Here is a 22,246-nt window from a genome sequence, read left to right as displayed (position 1 = left end):
GCGCGTTGAGCCGGATTTGAACGGATTAAAATCTATTAGTTAATAAATGAACGAGTCATTAACCCACGTAAATGTTACTTCGAACGGAATGAGATGGATCAAAATAGGCTAAACAATGGGTCATAGCTTTATCCACACAACTCTTACCAAGTTTAATTTTTTTTTTTTTTACATAATTTATTAACTACCTAATAAAACTTTCTCTTTTCTTTATTAAGCTCTGTATAACATCTCTAATAGAAAAGGGTATTCTTAAAAGGGAAAATGACATAATAATACCTATTTAAGACTCTATATTACAAAATATAAGTATACTTTTTCTTATTTATAAAATATATCAACTTAATTACAAAACATAGCAAAAATAAAAAACCCACTTTTTCTCGTTCTCTGTATTAATAGATCCCCCACCCTACCCCCTTTTTCCAATTCTTTGTTTCATACACATCCAAAAACCCACCCTTCTCGTTTCACACAGATCCCCACCCTTTCCCCCTTTTCCCTATTCTCCATATCATACAGATCTCCACCCCATCCCACCCACTTTTTTCTATTCTTTGTGTTTTTCTATTCTTTGTTTCTTACAGATCCACATCCTTCCCTTAAAACATGGGAGGTGATTTTGATAGATGGGCCACGTGAATTTTTCTCTATCGCTTCGGGAAAGGATCAATGATCCGTGTTCTTCAATTGTGAGAATTTGCAGCGACGGTAATTTGACAAAATTGTGGAATTGGTATTTTTTTTTTTTCCAGATCTGCAGTTTTCTAGATCCGTGTTCTTCAACTGGTGTGAAGCGGCAAAACAGGGAAATTTGTGCTAAACAAAGAATTGGAAAAAAAGGATCTGTATGATACGGAGAATAGGGAAAAGGGGGGTCTATATGATACGGAGATTCAAATTTGTATTAAAATTGTATGATAATTGTATGCTGAGTTTATATGAAAATTTTATATTAAGTTTTCTACGTTGTTGTTGTTGTATTAAATTCGTATGAATATTGTATGAATGTTGAGTACAATGTTATTATAGTTGTTTAAATTTCCAAAAAGCTAACATGAACTTTATATAAATTTACACAGTTATATACATATTTCATACAGTTTTCATATAAAAACAAATGTGAGAATTCTAAGCCTTGAGTGAGATATACATATTTGATATAATTTTCATACACAAAATTTTGAGCGAAACTTTTAAGCCTTAAGCGAGATATACATATTTCATACAATTTTCATACATAAAGTTTTGAGCATAATTTTAAAGCCTTGAGCGAGATATACACATTTCATACAGTTTTCATACACAAAAAATTGAGCGAAGATTTTAAGCCTTGAGTGAAAATTTTCGTATATGTTTTGTAAGAAATCTATAGTTATATTTTGTAAACTGGAAAATATCTTTATATTTTGTAAATATATCCTATTCTTACGTATATATATGTTATTCTATTTGGACAAGTTTTTTCATGGTTCAATTTGAGCTACATACTAGCCCAACTTTTAGATGGGTTGGAGTGGGCAAGTAAAATGGGCGAAGTTCATAAATGAGCGGGTCATTTAACCCGCCCAAACTTGAGTGGCTTAAGCGGATCATATTTTTATGAGCTAATATCACTGCTAAAATATTCTCCGTTTAACTAGTTTTGTATTTTTTAAAAAGTTACATTCAAGTTTGAAAACAAATTTTAAATAGATTTCCAGCAAAGAAAAGTCGTAAAAAGGGATTCGTGCTCTTTGTTACAATAGGAAATAGCTTAATACATTATCCTTCAACTTGTGTAACATTATCCTTCAACTTGTGTAGTAAAAATATGTCCCCTTCATAAGAACAAAAAGGAAAAAATAGTACTTCACTGCGGTCAAAATATTTGTTTAATCCATTGCTCACAATATTTTATTAGAACTGAAAAAGAAAGTGTCGACAGAATAAATTAAAATTGTGGGATAGCAGTTAGGAACGTGGCAAGAATGTGCATTTTACTCCATTTATTTAGAACTTTTGTGGTACATGTATTATATAAAACATGATCTTGAAAACATATTAAATAACATGCACTAAACATCTTTTATTTTTTACAAAGTTCTGACATTATATTATGCATCAAATGGACGTGCAATAAATGTTTCTCTATCTAGATCATGATCTTTCTTGGGTGTTTCGGATCAAGGATACCCAAAATAAATCAGAAAAAGATCAGGATCTCACTTGGAACTTAATTAAATTACAGAAAACATTAAAAAAAAAAATAGACATAACTTAACTATACTAATTTCGTCAAAGTCCTTCCCTGAAACTTCTTGAATTCCATTAATCTTGTGTCAGAACATTTAATAACAAAGGGTGCTAATTAATTAATAATATTTCTCTATTTCGATCACGATCTTTTGGGTGTTTCAAATCAAGAACCCCCAATAATAATAAGATTCTAACAGCTAATTGAGTTAGATTATGATAATGAAATTCCAGAAGAAGAATTGAGCATATATAATGTTAACGGTTGCTTTTTTTTTTTTTTTTTTCTTTTCCTTCCAAAACTAAATTAATAAAATCTTATTTAAATCAGCAATGTCTAAAAGATTTGCTTTTGAGATATTATAATTTTATTTCTCACTGACCCACAATCATCGAATGCAGAGAAGTAACAGCAGGTCACGAGAATTTTAGTGGTGAAAGAACTAATAGAGGAGATGGGTAAAATTGGTTCGGCGCTCTGAAGTGGCATGTCACTTGGCATCCACCTCATTAAGAGTGTCAAATTTGGCCCAAAAGGTGATTGCCCGCCCAACCCACCCAAAATTTTATGGGTTGGGCTCGAGATAATTTCACATTGGACTGATTTTAGCCCAACTCAACATAACCCATTTTAAAGTGATCTCCAACTTAGCACAATACTAGCCCGTTTTTAAGATTTACTTAAATTTGAGTTTATTGCTTGAGTTTACTCTATTTGTTTTTTATGTATACATTTTTCTTGGGGCTGACTACATATATATACATATATAGAGGGTGTATTTACAAAAAATACCAATACTTTCAAGTTTGCAAAAAATAAGATTAGAAAACTTACAAACCCTATACAAAGTAAATAAATACGAAGAAAGCAGTTAAGATACGGTACAAGAAAACCCAAAGATCACGGTACATGAATCCCCATAAATTTCTCTCCCCTTTTTTTCTCCCAGATTTCAGCAATCCACGACAATTTAAAGTAGAAACCATATTTTCACCATCACGATCCAAGAGTCTTGAAACTTCAGTTAACTGGAGTTGATAATTTCATAATTGTAGCAATAATGATACACTAATGCTACAATTTCCATACATATTTAATATATGTATTTATTGAATAATGCCATGTAAACAAATAAAATTCTACCAACTACATTTTCATACATTATTGAAACATTAAACACCGTAGGATTTATATAAAATGAAACGTCATATATATATGTATGGTGCATACATTATTTATACAATATTGATACCATAAAAGAATTTTCTTATCGCTAACATAACACTTTCCTTTTTTATATGAAACATGTTATGTGGTACATTATTTATAGGGCAATTCACGGTGCCCTTCGTTTGGGGTGGTCTTTAAATTTTGCCTCATATTTGAAATCTTTAAATTTTGCCCTTCGGCTAAAACCCATAGGTTCCGGAGTTCGAACCCACGCGCGATCAAAATTTTAAAAAAAAATTCGCAAGGCAAGTTTAAATTTCGCTATGCCCCCAACGGCATACACTTGTGGAATTGCAAAGTTATGCGGACCCGACATACTTATGCCTTATATAAATACTTGGCATAAGTATGCCGGGTCCCAGATAACTTTGATAATTCATTCAAAGTTTATGCCGGATCCGGCATAAAAGTTTGCCCATTAAAAGTATGCCCCCACCGGCATAACTTTGTGAAGGAATTACCAAAGTTATACCGGCATACTTATGCCTTATGGGCAGACTTGGCATAAGTATGCCGGGTCCGGCATAACTTTGATAATTCCTTCACAAAGTTATGCCGGGTCCGGCATAAAAGTTTAAGTGTATCAATATTGTATAAATAATGTATGTACCATAGATGTATATATGACGTTTTATTTTGTATAAATCTTACACTGTTTAGTGTATCTTTAATGTATGAAAATGTACTTGGTAGAATTTTATATGAAGATGTACTTGTGTGTGTATTGTATTTATTTAATGTAGCATTAGTCCCAATCTTCAATGGGAAGAAGCAAAAAGCCGATTGATTTTAGGAGTCAAGTCCCCATTTGAATCTTTTTTACGTGTGCTTCAAACAACGAAGACGAATAAACAAACTAGAAAACAATGAGAGTTTTAGAAAATTTCATATGAGCAAACAAACACAAAAAAGTGTATAATTTTACATCTGGAAGTTGAAATCGATATTTACTAGGAAACAAAATGGAATTTAGATTTTTTAAAATTTTTTATAAACACAGTATAAAATGGAAGAGAGGGAGTTTGAGAGGGAGTTTGTGAGAGAGGAGAGAGAGAGAGACAAAAAAGGCCTTTTTGATAAATGTGAAAAAATCGAACGTATGAGAGAGAAATTTTTTTTTTTTGATAAGTGTAAAAAGCTGATCGTATCTAACAATAAAGTCAAAATTATTAAATGCAGATTTTTTTCCTTATTAAAAGCCTAAAATCAAGGCACTACACATTAAACTAAAATCTGGTATATGTAGTAATTAAAATTGCATATTTTGTAAATAAGGAAAAGTGTTAATATAATTTATAATATATAACTTGAAGTGGTATTATTATGTGATTTTCCCTTTTTCTTGTAGCATATATCTTATAAGTTTGTAGTGTGTTTGATATGAAGGGAAATATTTTTCACAAAAAATGTTTTGCTCGAAAATATTTACCACGGAAAATGTTTTCCTCAAAAATATTTTCAAAAAATCCGCGAAAATATTTTTCGCAAAAAATGTTTTTCTAGAAAATAGACCCTTCAAAAAAATTGGGTCAAGTTGGGCGGGTCATGACCCAACCCATTTTGAGCCCAAGTAACTTTTGAATCAATGTTAGCCCAACCCATTTATCACCTCAGCTCATTTTGATTGGGCCAATTTCAGTCTAAACCGCCCATTTGACACCCTTACACCTCATCAATGCCGGTGTAATGTAGGATTAGATGTTCACTTTGAAAAACCTTAACGGATGAGAGGTATATTTGATCCAATAGTATAAGAGCAGGGTATATTTGAACCCAAAGTATAACGAGTGTTATATTTAAACCTTTTTTCATAATACAGGGGTATATTTGACCCTTTTCCGAATATTATATAGGTTGGCTTTTAACTATGAAAATTAATGGGTTGGCTTAATTGCCAATTGAAAAAAGAATTATTAGAAAAAATAGGTTGTAAAAGTTAACTAATAATTTTGCATATAAAGAAGTTTTAAAAAAATTATATATGAAATTATTTTAAGACTGTCTTTTATTAAAGTTTTGTTTTAAGCTACCAATTTCACTGAGCGTCGACCCTTGAATAAGTATATTATTCCATGGTTATTACAACTATAATATTGTAGCATCACCGATTCAAACAGAACTTCTATCACAAAGATAAGGATTTCAAATCGCATATGACTTAAAATTAATGCCACTTGAGATCAAGACAAATTCAACAAAGATAATTAACAAGAATACTCGACATATATTATTCATGATTGCAGATGATTAATATTTTGCAGCTTCACCTCCACTTGCCGAAGCTAGGTTAGCTATTTACGAACAAAGAAGGAATGCACTTTTGTTAAACCTATTTCGGATAGTGTATGTAGTATTTATTTGGCCATTCTTGGTAATTAAAATGCCCTAGAAGGATAACTATGGGTTGTAATATTTTGTACCGACGTTGATACTCCCTTCGTCCAAAATAAGTGTCATTTTAGCAAATATTAAGCTCATTAAAAAATTAATAAATACAATATGAATTTTACAAAATTACCCCTATTTATTAGATGTTTTTTGAGAATTGAGCAATATTAAATAGGACTATTTTTTTAATGCTAAAGGCATAGTTGGAAACACTTGCTAATTTCTGTCTTGAATTCCTAATGTGACGCTTATTTTGGATAAATATTTTCTTAAGTTGACACTTATTTTGGTACGGAGGCATGGGCGGAGCCACCTTAGGCGAAGGCTAGTCCGGTGAATATCCTTCACCGGAAAAATTACGTGGTGTACATAGGTTAGCTGTTACTGGCTATTATGAGTATATATTTACTTTTGCACATCCTTAACACAAGTGAGAGAAAAATTTGTAAAGCCTTCGCAAAATTCCTAGTTCCACCACTGGACGGAGGGAGTATAATATAATTATTCCAATTTATCAAAAAAAAATGTGTATAAAAATTTGGGGCCACCCCATCCGTCCATCCAATTTCACAACATGAGGCTAACATATCACTGCACGTCTGCACCAACTTTTTTATTTTAGTGAAAGCCCGCTTTGTAATGCAGATGTAAAGCGGACCCAAATGGGTGGGTGGGAGTGAACGGAATTGGTTCTGTTTACTGTCTTTCTTTCACGCGTCACCCGAGATCAATCAAGATATTTTAATTATTTTTGAAGGCACATTTTTTTAGGAAAACAATAAGTATTAAATGAGCTTCACGGTTTGAGCACCCTCAATAAATACGTGTTGTCTGACGTCAGCCATTATTTATCTCTGCTTCTCATTTCATTTGTATTAAATTTTATTTATTACACATATTTGACACATATCTTGTATTTTTGCCATCGCGACGCTTATTAATGACCAGTTCGATCAGTGTCATCCTGTTAGTCATTAAATTTTTTGTTGTAGTTTATCTTAGAGATAATTGTCTTTCCATTGTCTTAAAATCACTAAGCCAATCTGCAGATGTTTGGTATTGATTCCTACCATATACACAGTATACACTAAGATCCAAAAAGTGACTATATAAAAGAGGGGCATAAAATCGAACCTCGTTATTAGCTGTTACTTCCAAAAATGCACATGAAGACGAGAAAATTTCATAGTTAAATCTTTATTTATTTAAAATTTCCCATCTAAATTTGGTAGTATATTCATTTTGCCAACACGTGAAAGATATGCGTAGTGACGAGAAGCCAACAAGTAAACAAAATCCGCATATAAAGTCTGGACATTAATGCCTCCCTTTTATTTTTCCATGCATACAGACAAAACTAACAATGAAAGTGAAACAGGCCAACGCGGGAAATAGTAGTAGTTTAATAACATGACTAGGTCAGCTTCTTCATTTGTGTAAAATATTATATATATGATCCATGTGAGAAATAGTTTAATCACTTCTAGATCTAAGTTCAGCTTCTGCATTGTACTTAAATACATATACAACTATATATGCACATACACTCTTCAAAAGGAGCTTGTATTATTTAAAAGTTGTCCCTTGCTTATGCTATATCATAAACACCAAATATATCTTCATCATTGTCTCTGAAAATCAATGGGAAGAAAACCATGTTGTTCTGAAGAAGGTTTGAAGAAAGGTGCATGGACTACAAACGAGGATATGATTCTTACTGAATATGTCAAGGAACATGGAGAAGGCACTGGATGGAGATCTCTTCCTAAGAAAGCTGGTAAAGTATCTCTTTCTTTTTTTTTTGACTCTTTGATTCTTTGACTTGCATATAGTGGCGAATCTAAATTTAGACATTGTGAATTCTGAATCGTCAAACACCATATGGAATTTGACCCCAAAAAATTGAGTTCTGCTGAACCTGCAAGCTAAGTGGTTGAATCCATTACCATTTTGCATATATAAGAATGAAAAAGAGAAGAAAAAATGTACTATGTAGTTTTTGATTCTTGTAAAAAGTTTGATTTGATTTCACACAATTAGCGCAACTTAACAGGTTATAGCAGATTATTAATTAACTTAGTACTTTATTTTTCAAGTTACTGTATCTGACTTGCTATTGTGAGATACTTCATGTTTATCTAAAAAGACTTACACATTTCAGTGTGCACACAACTTAAACTCGTATTTTCATATTCAGGGCTACTCAGATGTGGAAAGAGTTGCAGATTAAGATGGGTGAACTATCTTAAGCCAGGGCTCAAGAGAGGTAGCTTTACACCTGAAGAAGAAGATCTTATTGTTCGACTTTATACTCTTTTGGGTAGTCGGTGGTCCCTTATTGCTGGAAGAATACCTGGTAGAACAGACAATGACATCAAGAATTATTGGAACACACATCTTCTCAAGAAACTCAAAGCTCAAGGAAATGAGCCAAGAAGACACAAATCTCTTGCAAGCCACACTAGAAGAAGAACAAAGGAGAAAGCAAATGTCCCTTCCCAAACTTACCATAAAAATGACGACGAAAAGAAGAAGAGGAGGAAGAAGAAGAAGGGAAAAATTACAGAAAACGGTAGTAACATTGAAGAGGGAGAACAAGTAGCTAAGAAGACAGAGGAGCAGTGCCATACGCAGGATTCTGTGCAAGCAGTGTCAGCTAATAATCACAATTTTACAAGTAAGTGGAATTGGGTCTGAAAATGTATTAGTTTTAAGGTAATTGTTTAACTGTGACAAAAAAGGCTTTTAACAACACTACATATGCTCTCGAACGACAATATATTGTCGCAAAAATCTTCACTGGTAATTAGTTATTGGACGGTGTAACTTACAACGCTAAAGGCTTTACTGGCCATTATATTGAATGTTGGTAAAGATCCTTACCGGATACATATATATATAATTTTTTTAAAAATATATTATTTACACATTAAATAAGGAATTTGTTTTATGAAGTGTTGTCCGATGACACTCCTTGCTGACCACATCGTTCTTTTTCAGGTTCTTCTAGTAGTCAAGATGTTACAAGCAGTGCAGCCTCTACTAGTGAAGTAAATCTTGAAGAAAATGACAACATTGGAATTTATGAGAAATTTCAGGTGATAGATGAATTACTCCTGGATGATAATTGCCTTCTTTCACTTAATCAATGCACAGAGTTCAATACTGAAAGCCAGATGATGTTGAACGAGATTTATCAAGAGTATTTTCAGCTTGTTTCCGAAAATTCATATCATATTAAATAAAGATCATGTAGATTCTTTTGTCTGCTTTAGTCAAGATGGCCTTTGAGATGCCAATGAGACATGTATATTTATTTATCCAATGAATAAATTTGTCTAGGCATTTGGTGTCACCTATATGGTCCTTTTACTTGTATTATGATTATACTAAGGCGTAACAGATATACATAGATAATGTAAATAAAATTTTACCCCCTCTGTTCACTTTTACTTGTCCACTAATATGGACTTTGCACACCCCTTAAGAAATAATAAATGAAGTGCATAATTTACCATGATATCCATATTAATTGGTGTATAGTTTTGTTTGACTTGAAAAAATGATTTGGAATGAGTAATTAATGCTAAGGGTAAAATAGAAAAAAAAATTATTTCTCTTTAAATGTCAAAGTGAATAAGTAAAAGTGAAAATTTATTTTTAATACAGGACAAGTAAAAGTGAACGGACGGAGTACATATCTAGTCACTCAAAAGATATTTATAGTAACTCTTCATAAAAAGTAAGATTTATTATTTTGAAAACAAGGTAGATTACTGCTACAATAGGTAAAATGACTTCATGATGCTCACCATCTCATCTTTTCATCTGAAAATACACTCAGTAATAGTGTATTGATCACAATGTTATTGGGCTAAAATAACACAAAGATACTCTTAATATGGTGTGATGTTATCCGCTTTGGGACAAACTGATAAGAATCGGGTTACTTGAATAAAACACAAAAATAATGCGGAATTGATAATACGAATTACAGACGGAATTTAAAGATATGCGAAATTAAAATCCCCAAATTTCAAGGTTAAGTGATAAGAATCCTAATTGATCTCAATAATCAAAATTTACGAATTAAGGCTAATTATGGTACTAATAGAGTCAATTTAAAAACTTAGATCAAAAGCTGATCTAGACCCCTATTTCGAAGAAATTAGAGACAATAATTAGTAATAACTAATACCTTCTTAAGTTTACGAATAAGAATCAAGGATATCAAGTACGAATTAATCTTACCTCTTAGAAGAATGTTAACTCTCAAATAATAATAATGTTTTCTAATGAAAATAACAAAATTCACCTCTATATATAGGGGGAAAAGTATCCCAGATAACATGAGATTCGAATCGTACTTTTATGGAAACAATAAATATTAGTAAACCCTAATTAGAAAACCTTTAAACGGAAAACATATAAAAATAATATCAAAATTCTTCCCAAAACTAGTAAACAAAAAAGGAAAGAAAGACTGCATCCAAGATCACACTTTCAATTGAGGAGACTTGGAATGACTTTTCAGCCCACATTTTGGGCTTGAATTGCAGCCACTAAACAACTCTTTTTTGGGCTTGAATTGCTACTACCATAGACGTGACTCGTGAGTTGCAGCCCATTTTTGGGCTGAACTTCAGCTCCTTTGTGGGCTTGATTTTCAGCTCTTTGGGGCTCCATGTGAGCTCCAATCTTTCTCCTCTTGGGGTTAGACTTGAATAATGAAATATGTGTAGCACATAGCCATTCTTCTTCAAAATTCTTGGACTTGTTCTTGGGCTCTTCTTTCACGACAACCATTTTCTTGATTTTTCATTGAAGTCTGTCAATCTTTAATGGAAGTATGTCACCATAGATGTTATTATCACATCATTAAGAGTATATATCCAACACCTTATAAGTAGTTTTTCATTCTTTTCTACTTTCCATGTGGAATTTTGTTCACTCACCACCCAACAATCTCCCTCTTGAACTAAGTTCCACATAACCCATCACCATTTATGGGCTAATTTAGAGATTAACTGTGTGCCACCTACATCAACCAAGTATTTTTTAATTAATTGCTTTTTGGTGTATCGCCTTTGAAGTTATGACTAAAGGTAGCAAGCCGGCCCGTAGATGGGTGAAGGCACAACGTGACCCATGCCATCACTCCCCATCTCCATATTCGTCTTGCCGAACTATTGACTCTTATGCCAATTATAAGCAACCGAGAGATTCTCTTAACATGATTTTGCAAAGCTTATCAAGTACTATATGTTTCCCAAAAGAATCTCATCTTTTGATAAATCAAACCAACTAACAATATACACCGCCCATAATAACTATATCAAGATTAATAAGTCCATTTAATTGACTGGGGAGTTCTTTTTACATAGTTAGTATAAAATCACTTCTCTCTACTATTTAATACATACAAAATATATCAGGACAAGATATATTCCTACAATCAAGATAAATTATATGTAATCTTATGTTACATCATACCAATGGCTTGTCAAATTTCCATCTTAGATTGTGAACATACAACTTTTTATACTTATAGAAACCGATATGATATTTATTGGTGTATAAGTTAAAACTCTATACACTAAATCATTTATTATATATATATATATATATATATATATATATATATATATATATATTATGTCATTTATACTTATAATATATATATAAGTAAATGACATAAAAACCATATATGAGCTATTTAAACCTTTATTAAAATTGGACAAACTATTTTCCATAATAAATACTATATCGAAATGCATGGTTAATACTTAATAGTATGTATCCCAACAGTTTTCGCTAATAAAGCCATATTAAAAGCTTTCAAGTCCCCCCCCCCCCCCCACACAACCACCCTCCAACACCCCGACGCGCGCACACACACTCTTTCATTTTTGTAGATGAAACTTTTCCCTCAACTTGTCCTTTGATGTTCAGCCAAAAATGCATATATTTAGTCATTGTTGTCTCATATTTTAGTACTTTAAATTATTTTTTGAATATTAATTATATTTCTTTGTGCTTAATATTATATTTTTATTATGTAGGAATAAATCAGTGTGAAGATGAAGAGATTTAAAGCAAAACTGAATTAACGCGGAAGAAAAAAGAAAGGGAGACAAAGACTAGTGGCCTAATGATTTGCATTCATGGTTTATGATTGAATAGTTACAGAGAAATAAAACAAAAGGTAAAGAATGGAGGAAGTGCAGCAGCCAAGTGACGTGAACAATTGCAGAATTAAAATTTGGACTAGCAGTTGCCATACATTAGCCACGCACAGTTGTCTGCAGGGAAAAGTTACGTCTCTGAATTTTAGTTGGCCTTGTGCTATTTGTCCCGGTCCGATTTGGATTTGGTTTTTAAAAGTCCAGACCTTTTGGTACCCTATAAATACATATTCTACAGGGTTTTTACAGAACTTTGGATAACTTGAAACCCGGAGTTCATAACTTTGGACCTAGAGAGAGCTTGGAGCCCCCGTGAAGGCCGTAGTTACAGGGTTTTACCTTCTCTTCTCTATATTACTCGTTTTTACGTTAGTATTCGGATGATTTGTTGTTTTTCTTCCCTGTCTATGTGGAGCTAAACTCTTTAGTTCTAGGATTTTGGTTCAAACATGAAAGTTGACGTTTGATTATCGTTTATATCTATTGATTTTTCATCTTTGGGTTATTTATTTATTCTTGATCTTAATAGTTTGATTATTTGACGAAATAGTTAGACACTATCTGTGGCGTGTGAATAGAACGAGGGATAGAGAATTTGCATGCATAATAAGAATAAATAGAGCTTGTACGATTAATCATTTTGCTAATGAGGATAGGAATATACCCTTTAGCCTTGCTTAGCTGAATACAGAGAAGTAAATGCGTTCTTGTTACCTCTGGCGACCATAGGAATATAGGCGTTATAGTAGCATCTATAGGCTTATGAGCAACTCGGAAGATACTCATAAAGTTAACATCAACCAGTTAACTAGTAACCCATAGGTAGAACCATTTGAAGACTCAACTGGATTGTTAGTGGTCATAGCCTTAGATCTATCTCTTCTCCGATAAAAATACGCTCTTTCTTGGTTGAAGTTCATTATTTGCTTTCTTTTATTTTTATTTAGTTTATAAATATAAATTTGGATTTTATTTCTTGTTTAGATAATTAGCATTAGTTTAATTTAGTTGACGGTTAATCATAAGTCGCTATGGGTACGATATCTGGACTTTAAATCCTATATTACTTGTATGACCGCGTATACTTGCATGTGCGTTTGGGAGCAATAAGTTTTTGGCACCATTGCCGGGGACTTAGAAATTAGCTGTTTTTCTAGATTAGACTTTTACTTTTATCTTTACAAGTTTTTCTCTTATTGTGTTTTTATTTCTCGTAGCATGACATCTTGGGATGAAATATATGGAGGTAAGGTCATTGATGAAGATGCTTGGTTGACGGAAGACTCTTATGGCTCATATTTTTGGTCTTGTCATGACCTGGCATCTTGGAAGTGTGAATATGAATATGGGAGTAAGGGTTGGTATTGTGACGAATAGTATTGATTAAGGGAATATGCGGAACGACTTTGTTTTCTAACAAAGTTTGTGAATGATTAGTTTAAGAAGAGAGTTAATCTTGCACAAGAAATTGACAGGTTTGTCTTGGCTATGCACAACTTGGATGCAGATCTGAGTGCAAAGGTTGCTACGTGTAACACCCAACAATTTAGTGATGAGTTGTGTAAAGCTGAAACAGATCTTCTAGGCCAAATTGAGGAGCTAAAACGAGAATACCAATCATTAGACCATATTTTTCTTGATGGTGCCAATGTTGAGAAGAGTGCTCTAGAGTCATGTGAGGGAGTAGATAACATTCCTTTTGGAGATTTGAGTGTGTGTATACATGGGGATGTAAATAGTAGTACAATTGATGAATTAGGGTGCATTAGACCTCATTCCAATCATTTTTTCACATTGTGTTTAGATAGTAAGATGGTAGTCGAGCCATCTGAGCCTATGGGGGAGTCAAAAGGTGAGGATGAGAGTGCCTATATTCTTGAATTTGTTGTGCTAAAGATGAAAATTACATTCCTCATCTAAAGGCCGAGAAGTGCAGAGTGAAAAATTTATTACTTGGCCTAGTTATCTTTGTACCCCCACCAAAGGAGCATAGCCGCAGACTGGATGCCCTGTTAGAGGTACAATTCATAAGTTCACGGTGGAGGAAAAAGTTGGTTCGCATCGTGCAACGACGTTAAATCAAGCGCTTGTTGGGAGGCAACCCAGCTTGTATTTTATTTTTATTTTATAGTGTCACGTTTGTTTTGTTTTTATTTTGCAAATTTGGGGAAGTTTGAGTACCCGAAGTTGAAGCTGAGGAGCATGTTTAGGCTTAAGTGTGGGGTTGTCTCGACCCCTAATGTTGAGGATTATGCTGCTAACTAGGCCCTAGAGGGTTTCAGGGAGTATATCTCACCCTTGTTTTAATTTTTTTCCTTGTTGTACATGCATTGAGGACAACGCATATTTTTAAGTGTGGGGTGGGACGCATATTTTTAAGTGTGGGGTGGGGTACTTTTGATTTTTGAGGTCAAGGATGATTATGCCATAGGATTTTTTTTTCTTAGCCTTATATATAAAAAAAAAAAATTAGAAAACCAAGAAAAAATTCAAAAAGATTTTATTTTTCTTTTGTATATTTTTTTTCTCATTAGCAGCATAGATCATCCACCCCTTGGGTTTTCTTATGGCCTCGGTTCTTTCCTGAGGGGGGACCTTTGAACCGAGTAATTTTTTATTTTATAGGAGTAGTAAAAGAGGGAGAAGAAAGACCTTTACTTTTTTGATACTAACATATTTAGGCCTGAGCTTGAGTAGTACCTTCCTGTGAGTGCTTGAGTAATGAAAAAGATAGCAGACGTTCTGACACCTACACTCATGGTTGTGACTCTGTGTATAGCTTATTCTTATTTTGTAGTTCGTCATGATCTTATCTGACCCAGAGTAGAATTGATCCATCTTGATTGATACTTATGCCATGTGTGGTAAGAATTTTCTTGCATTTATTTTCATGTTTTGCATCTTAGTCTAGAACTTGCCTGCATGTTATTGAAGTGAAATAAAAAGTGTTGCTCTGTTTAGAAGATGATAATAGGCCTTCTTTGATATGTTTTATAAATTTTTAACCTTTTCAAAAATTGTACCACTAGTTAGCCCTTTGAGCCTGTAGCCTTTTATTTGTGAGCCATATTTTTGCCTTGATCTTTTGTTTGAATCCCTAGTTTTTGCACCCTGCTTCCTTGAGCACTGCAGCTTAGACTATGATAATAATTGTGAAATCTGAAGAAAGGGATGGTCAAGTGAAAAATGGCGACCAACAATAGCTGCAAAGTGATGAAAAAGCCCTCTTATAAAGAATGTGACATGAAAATAAATGAGAAAAAAATTGCTAAAGAAAAATATGATTGAAACATTCTTGATATGAGGGAAATACTTGTGAAATAATTGATGAAGAGAGGGCTGAAAAATAATGTGAAGAGACGAAAATATTGGGTGATGAAGTCTCAAAGTGCAAGTGCTTAGGGAAGTGTAAGTCACTATTATATAATTTTCCTACCCGTCCCCTAGCCAACATTACAACCCGTTAAAGTCCTATTTGATTCTATTCGAACATACTTAATTAGTAGAGATGTACATAATGGGCAAGCCTATGGTTCTTTGTGCATGCATGTGAATTTCTTTGTGAGTGCGAGAGTTATGCTTTGATGCTAAGTGCTTAAATTGCATTCGATTCTTTGATTTGAGTGTGTGTACTATTTCTTCTTGTGAGGGTGATAACGTCCAAATCCACTTCTCAAAGAGAAAGTGTACACGATCGTATGCAATATAATTTACCCAATTATGAGTCGGGGTCGAATCCACAGGGAACAATACAAAGGCGGTTGAGAAAGTAAAGGATTTATCACCAACTAAGATAAGCCAATCACTTTTTCAATAATTGATTTTGAGAAAATTATAACTAATACGAAAATATAAAATAATCTAAAAAGCGGATAAAATAATCAATGGCCACAAGCATGGATGTAAGGGAAATTACTCTCAAGTAACGATCCAATGTATTTTACAATTTTACAACTAAGAGCGAGTTTATACTAATAGATAATGATTTCTAAAATCTCATTGAAAGTCTTCTAACCAAATCAATGAATTTCACTCTAAGCTTTTTCAATCCTTAGAGTGTGATATTAAGCACAATCAATTTAATCTCAAGTTAACTATCTTCTTCCGAGCTCAAGTTATTAAATGAGGTTTAAAGCCCCAAATCCTTGCTATTTACTCTTTTCCTAACCCTTAACTCTCTTTTCCAAGCAAAGTAAAGGTAACTAGGCACAATTAATGTTTGCAACTATTAAGAGATACGAAATCTTGAAGAATAAATAGAGGAACATTAACCCACTTCATTAGAAATAGAGTAAAGGGTCAAAAACATACCTAAACTATCACGTTTTTTTGTGTTTCATATTTGAACTATCCAAAGTGAGCAAAACACACCTAAACTATCACTATACAGTTAGCAAAACACACCTGGACTTATATACTATGGTGTGTGTACTACACTCTCTCTTTTTGTTTAAAAATAGTGCCACGTGGCACTGCACGTGGATAAATAATTCCACTGTGGCAGAAGTTTATTCCACATGGATAAATAAAAGGTTTAAAGTTAAAGGGGTAATATGTTTGGGTAAAATTAGAAATCACTGGTCATTGTAAAAAATTTGTAAAATTCACACAGGATATTCTCTTCTTCTCCAACATTGGTCTCATCTCTGCTGTGGATGGTGTCTTGCTTTCCCCCATTAAGCTTCAATTTCATCATGGATTCCATATTAGTTGCTGATTTTCTTAAAAAAAAAAAAAAAAAGTTAGGGTTCTTCATGTCACAAAATATTGGGGATTTTGTATAAAAATATAATGAAGAAGAAATAAATGAAAAAAATCTGCACAGGAGAAGAAGAAATGAAGAAAAATGGTTGAGAAATGTCGAAGAAGAAAGGGAGAGCTTACGGTTTTAAAGAATTAATTGGAAAATTTTAAAAAATAAAAATAATAATGAGTCAGCAAAATATAGCTGTTACCTATGCCAAATGGACCAAAAATTTTTGATAAAATTTTGCTTCACACGCTTTTAGGTGAGTGAGGTCAAACATTTAGTCTAGTCAGCGTCCAGGTGTGTTTTACTAACTCTATAGTGATAGTTTAGGTGTGTTTTGCTCACTTTGGATAGTTCAGGTATGAAACACAAAAAAAGGTGATAGTTTAGGTGTGTTTTTGACCCTTTACTCTTAGAAATAAAAATTGTTCAATACATAAGCAAAACAAGAGATTTAATTCAACACTTGATGATGGATATTCTCATAAACAAGATGCAAGTGAGAGAATAAAATACAACACACTTAAATATTCAATACATAACAAGAAATTGAATAAAGGGTTAAGAGTTTGCTCATTAGAGTGCTTCAATTTTCTCTTCTATAGTGTTGGTTGAAGAACCCTAGCTTCAAAAAATCTTGTGAAAATGGCCAAAGATGGAATTTTTTCCCCCAAGTCTTCCTTTTATATTTCCCCCTTCTCAAATCAAAAAAATGACCAAAACAACCCATAATTTTCAGCATTTTGCAAAACTGTCCCATTTTTGCAAAACTGTCTCATTTTTGCAAAACTGTCCTGTGATAGTTTTGCAGTTTTTGCAAAACTGTCCACTTTTTGCCAAACTGTCTAGTTTTTGCTTCTTTTTGACTTTATTTTCACTTGGTTTCTTCCGATCACTTCTAAATCACATAAAACCTGTAAAATGGATGTAAACGATATTAAATGCACTATTTTGTCAATCAAACATAGCAAAAATATAAGATTAAAGAAGAGAATACCAACTTATCAAACTCCCAAACTTAAACTATATATTGCTTGTCCTCAAGCAATTCAAAACATACAATCTCCTTCTAAGGAATCGACTCAATAGTGCCCCAACATCATACCAAGTCAAAAACTCTACTTTAATCACAAACATATGACTTTGATTGGTACCAACAATTAATCCAAAACATATGAATCACCAACTTCTTCTCAAAAATTTCATTTTCATTTCAAGGGCTCAAACACCAAGTTAATCAAAGCAACAATCAAGTCATGACACTAAAGCTTCAAAATTTGCCTCATTATCACAAAATAACTTTCTTTTGTTCATTCCTCTCAATTGGAAAATGGAATAAATTCACAACTTAAATTCTCATGTGTCCTCACACTCAAGAGAGAATCCCACACTTAGAAAATGTAATTCAAAACACAAATGGGATATCAAATAGAAAGAATTAACTCTCTCTCTCTCTCTCTCACACACACACACACTAAGATGTTCAAATGCATGCAAGTAGTACCATAAGCTTACCCTTCATGTATTTTTCCACTAATATAGACACACTTGGTTTAAAATTAATTAGAACTTAAAGGGTTGTAGTGTAGGCTTTTGGTTAAGGTATGGCACAATTTGGATAAAGTGACTCAAAACCTCCCTAAGCACTACAATTTTCAACATTCAAAGCACACTTCCTTTGAAACTTTTCCACCCCTTTCTTCATTTTTCATTTTTCATTTCACCAACTAGTCTTCCCTTTATTCACAACTCTTATTATTCCTTCCTTTTTTCTTTTTCTTTTTCAAAATAACAAGGAAGTTTCCAAATTTTTTTCTTTCACCTTTAAAGTAACTCCCACATAACAACTTTTTCCAACCATCACCCAACTTAGGCTTTTAGCCTATGTTTGCACTTTCAACGCACTTAAGGAGGTAGGATACCAAAAGATGGATCAATGAAGAACGGGGTAAAGCTTGTAACATAGTTGTCAAAGAAAAGGTTAAAGGCTCAAAAGGGATTGACTAGGGAAATATGCAAGGGTAGGATATTTAAGGCACAAAAACGGTCCAAGGAAGGCCTAACATCATTTTTCAAACCAAGTGTAGTCTAGGATTTCGCCTTGAAACTCATTCCGGGCAAATTCTAGACCACAAATAATGCAAAAGAACTCACAAATAAACCTCACCACACATGGCACATGAAAACTCAAGTAGAATATGTATCCAAGAACCAATTGAAACAAATGAACTCAAAAAGCCACTCATAGCCTAAAAAGACTAATTAGTGAAAGTAAGAGCCAAAAATTGAGTCTAAAAGTCACAACAAGAATCCTTACTTCAATCATTTTTTTTTTTCAAAAATCAAGAATTCATACGCCACGGTTTAATAAGTTGATACCAAGTAAGCCAAAAGTTTGCCAAGGGGCAAAAAATCACATCCCAACACCATTTTTACTCCTAAACTACCTAACTAAGAACGGAAAGAAAATTTCAAAAACAATTTAAAATTTTGAAAACGATGGGTTGCCTCCCACAAGCGCTTGATTTAACGTCGGGGCACGACGGTTACCAACTTTACCGCTTTTCTCGCTATTTGGAGCTTATCAATTGGGCACCCAACTTGGATTCAAGTTTGTGACCATGAACGGTAGGGGGTGGTAAGTAGATGAACAAGCCAAACAACTTTTGCTTCATTTTACACTTTTTGGCTTTCAAGTGAGGAATGTCATTTTGCCTTCTTGAGTTTTCAAATTGCAAATTGTATGGCCCTCGTCTTTCTTCTTCATCATCCCACAAGGAATCATATGGCTCAACTTTCATATCACCATACAACTACAATGTTAAAAAATGCTTAGAGTGAGACTTCAACCATCGGATTTGCAAATTTGCTCTAATTTTGACACCCTTTTTTTCCCCCGAACTAGAGTCAATTTCAACCATATTTTCCATGACAATAGTTGACTCTAATTCCTTTTCTTTTTCTTTGGCATCTCCAATTAGCAAAAAGTCGGTTGGAGGATTCAATTCTTGATTCCTTCTTTTCAAAGTTGGCCTCCAACATGGGCATTATCATCTCATATTGAGCATTTGAGAATTCTTCTTGATTTTGTTCAAATGCCCATGGAGGATTTTTGTCTTCAATTATCAAGCCATTTTGGAGAAAAGTTTCCAAGTACTTCAAGGCTTTTTGATTTTCATTTCCTCCATCAAGGAGGCACTCCATCATGGGCTTGAACTCTCCATTTTGACCATTCTCAACTTCTTCCACTTCCATTTCCCTATCATTGTAACAACAAAAAGTAGAATCGTCATAGTGGGGGTTCGGACAAGGGACGAACAAATAATCACAATTAGCCCAATGGCCATTTTGACCGCCACATCTATCACATATGCTCCACTCATGGGTTCGAAATTGTACACACAATCCTCCCCCGGGAGACTTTAAACAAGTTTGCCAAGAGTGGGTCCTCCATAATAAGGACAAGGGTCATCAAAGTATGAACATCTACCATCCGATCCATTTTCATGGAATGATGCCATTTTCTAAATAAAAATAAAATAAAATAAAGCAAAGAAAACAACTACAAATATTCCCAAGTTTGGACCAAAGCAAGTTAACTTAAATCCCAAACTAACTCAATACACCAAATTGTTCCCCGGCAACGGCATCAAAATTGATAACGTCCAAATTCACTCCTCAAAGAGAAAGTGTACACGGTCGTATGCAATATAATTACCCAACAATGAGTCGGGCTCGAATACACAGGGAACAATATAAAGGCGGTTGAGAAAGTAAAGGATTTATCACCAACTAAGCTAAGACAAACACTTTTTCAATAATTGATTTTGAGAAAATTATAACTAATGCGAAAATATAAACTAATCTAAAAAGCGGATAAAATGATCAATGGCCACAAGCATAGATATAAGGGAAATTACTCTCAAGTAACGATCCAATGTGTTTTACAATTTTACAACTAAAAGCGAGTGTATGTTAATAGATAATGATTTCTAAAATCTCATTGAAAGTCTTCTAACCAAATCAATGAATTTCACTCTAAGCTTTTCCAAGCCTTAGAGTGTGATATTAAGCACAATCAATTTAATCTCAAGTTAACTATCCTCTTCCGAGCTCAAGTTATTAGATGAGGTTTAAAGCCCCAAATCCTTGCTATTTACTCTTTTCATAACCCTTAACTCTCTTTTCCAAGCAAAGTAAAGGTAACTAGGCACAATTAATGTTTGCAACCATTAAGAGATATGAAATCTTAAAGAATAAATAGAGGAACATTAACCCACTTCATTAGAAATAAAAATTGTTCAATACATAAGCAAAACAAGAGATTTAATTCAACACTTGATGATGGATATTCTCATAAAGAAGATGTCACACCCCTTTTTTTCCCACAAAATGATTTATTATGTTAAGTTCAAAAGGGTTTTTCAAATCGAAAGTGACGAAAATTGTGTTTCGAAAAGGAATTTTATTTAGAGAAAAAGAGTTGCCTCCTGGCATCGAGTTTTGGTGTGCCAAGTCACCGTAAAATCAATATCCCTTTCAAAACATGTTTGACTCTAAAAACTGATCAGCGACAGAGATTCCAAAGGAATTACGTCTTGGGGGAAGGTGTGAGGCACCCCTCGAGTCCCGTGGTTCTAACACGGTCGCTTTGTTGACTTCGTATTGGCTTAAGCGGAAACTCAATCAGGTAAACTCTCATAAAACAAACAAGCACACACACGAGAAAAGCTCAAAAATAAAGTCCGAATTATTACAACCCGAAAGAAAGAAAAAAATGCGAGAAAATAAATCTATACTATCCTATGCTAAACGATACTAAGCTATCCCCGACGTCCTAGGGTCTTCTCCACGAATGGCCACCATTTTTTTACATTAAGTTTTCTTCCGGGACATCCCACCTGGGAATAAATACATGAGATCGAAAACGAGTAAAAGCACGCAAACAATTAATCCGACTTAAAGTTTGCCTACCCAGCCCAATAAAATGAAAGCAAAGCAAACTAATCATGTGAAGTCCAAACTTCTTCCCATTTTTTAATTAACCCCACGACCTACTAACAAACATCGCCTATTGTCAATTTAGCCCCAACTGTCACTTACAATTTATCCCAGTCAACAAACTTGAATTAAGTCACCAATTAATATGTTAATTCTAGGTGATAATTACTTAACACTTCAAGCAAGAAATTAAACTAAATTCAGTAGAGCATGCTCAAGAATAAAACTTCATTCACACACCGACGTTCCATTTCGAAGCACCAAAATCATGTATTTAATCAGGTAACGAGGAAAGGGGTGGGTTACGACGATGGTGTGACGGAGGTGGTAACCGGGAAATGAGGTGGTGTTGGGCAGTGGTTTATCGGAAAAATGGTGGGCTGTTTTTTTATAGTTTTTTTCTATATATGGAAAGCTCTCCCTTTGGATATGGCGTCGTGTCTGTTTCTATATGAG

The 22,246-nt window shown here is 33.6% G+C and overlaps 1 protein-coding gene across 1 annotated transcript; it reads left to right on the top strand.

Moving 5' to 3' along the window:
- The first annotated feature begins 7,289 nt into the window (after positions 1 to 7,289).
- LOC132030713 (myb-related protein 308-like) lies at positions 7,290 to 9,197 on the top strand. Its single transcript, XM_059420450.1, has 3 exons — positions 7,290 to 7,631; positions 8,052 to 8,531; positions 8,855 to 9,197. Exons 1-3 carry the CDS (start codon positions 7,496 to 7,498, stop codon positions 9,097 to 9,099), a joined length of 861 nt encoding a protein of 286 aa, XP_059276433.1. The 5' UTR covers positions 7,290 to 7,495; the 3' UTR covers positions 9,100 to 9,197.
- Positions 9,198 to 22,246: the final 13,049 nt, after the last annotated feature.

Source organism: Lycium ferocissimum, chromosome 1, assembly GCF_029784015.1.
Source record: "Lycium ferocissimum isolate CSIRO_LF1 chromosome 1, AGI_CSIRO_Lferr_CH_V1, whole genome shotgun sequence".
Classification (NCBI taxonomy): domain Eukaryota; kingdom Viridiplantae; phylum Streptophyta; class Magnoliopsida; order Solanales; family Solanaceae; genus Lycium; species Lycium ferocissimum.
This window is presented reverse-complemented; position numbering and strand designations above follow the sequence as displayed.

Bases quoted from the DNA above. Each gene is read 5' to 3' on its own strand.
- LOC132030713 (XM_059420450.1), top strand. From the start codon at position 7,496: ATGGGAAGAAAACCATGTTGTTCTGAAGAAGGTTTGAAGAAAGGTGCA. The intron at 7,632-8,051 runs GTAAAGTATCTC...TTTCATATTCAG, and splicing joins ATCTCTTCCTAAGAAAGCTG to GGCTACTCAGATGTGGAAAG. The intron at 8,532-8,854 runs GTAAGTGGAATT...GTTCTTTTTCAG, and splicing joins TAATAATCACAATTTTACAA to GTTCTTCTAGTAGTCAAGAT.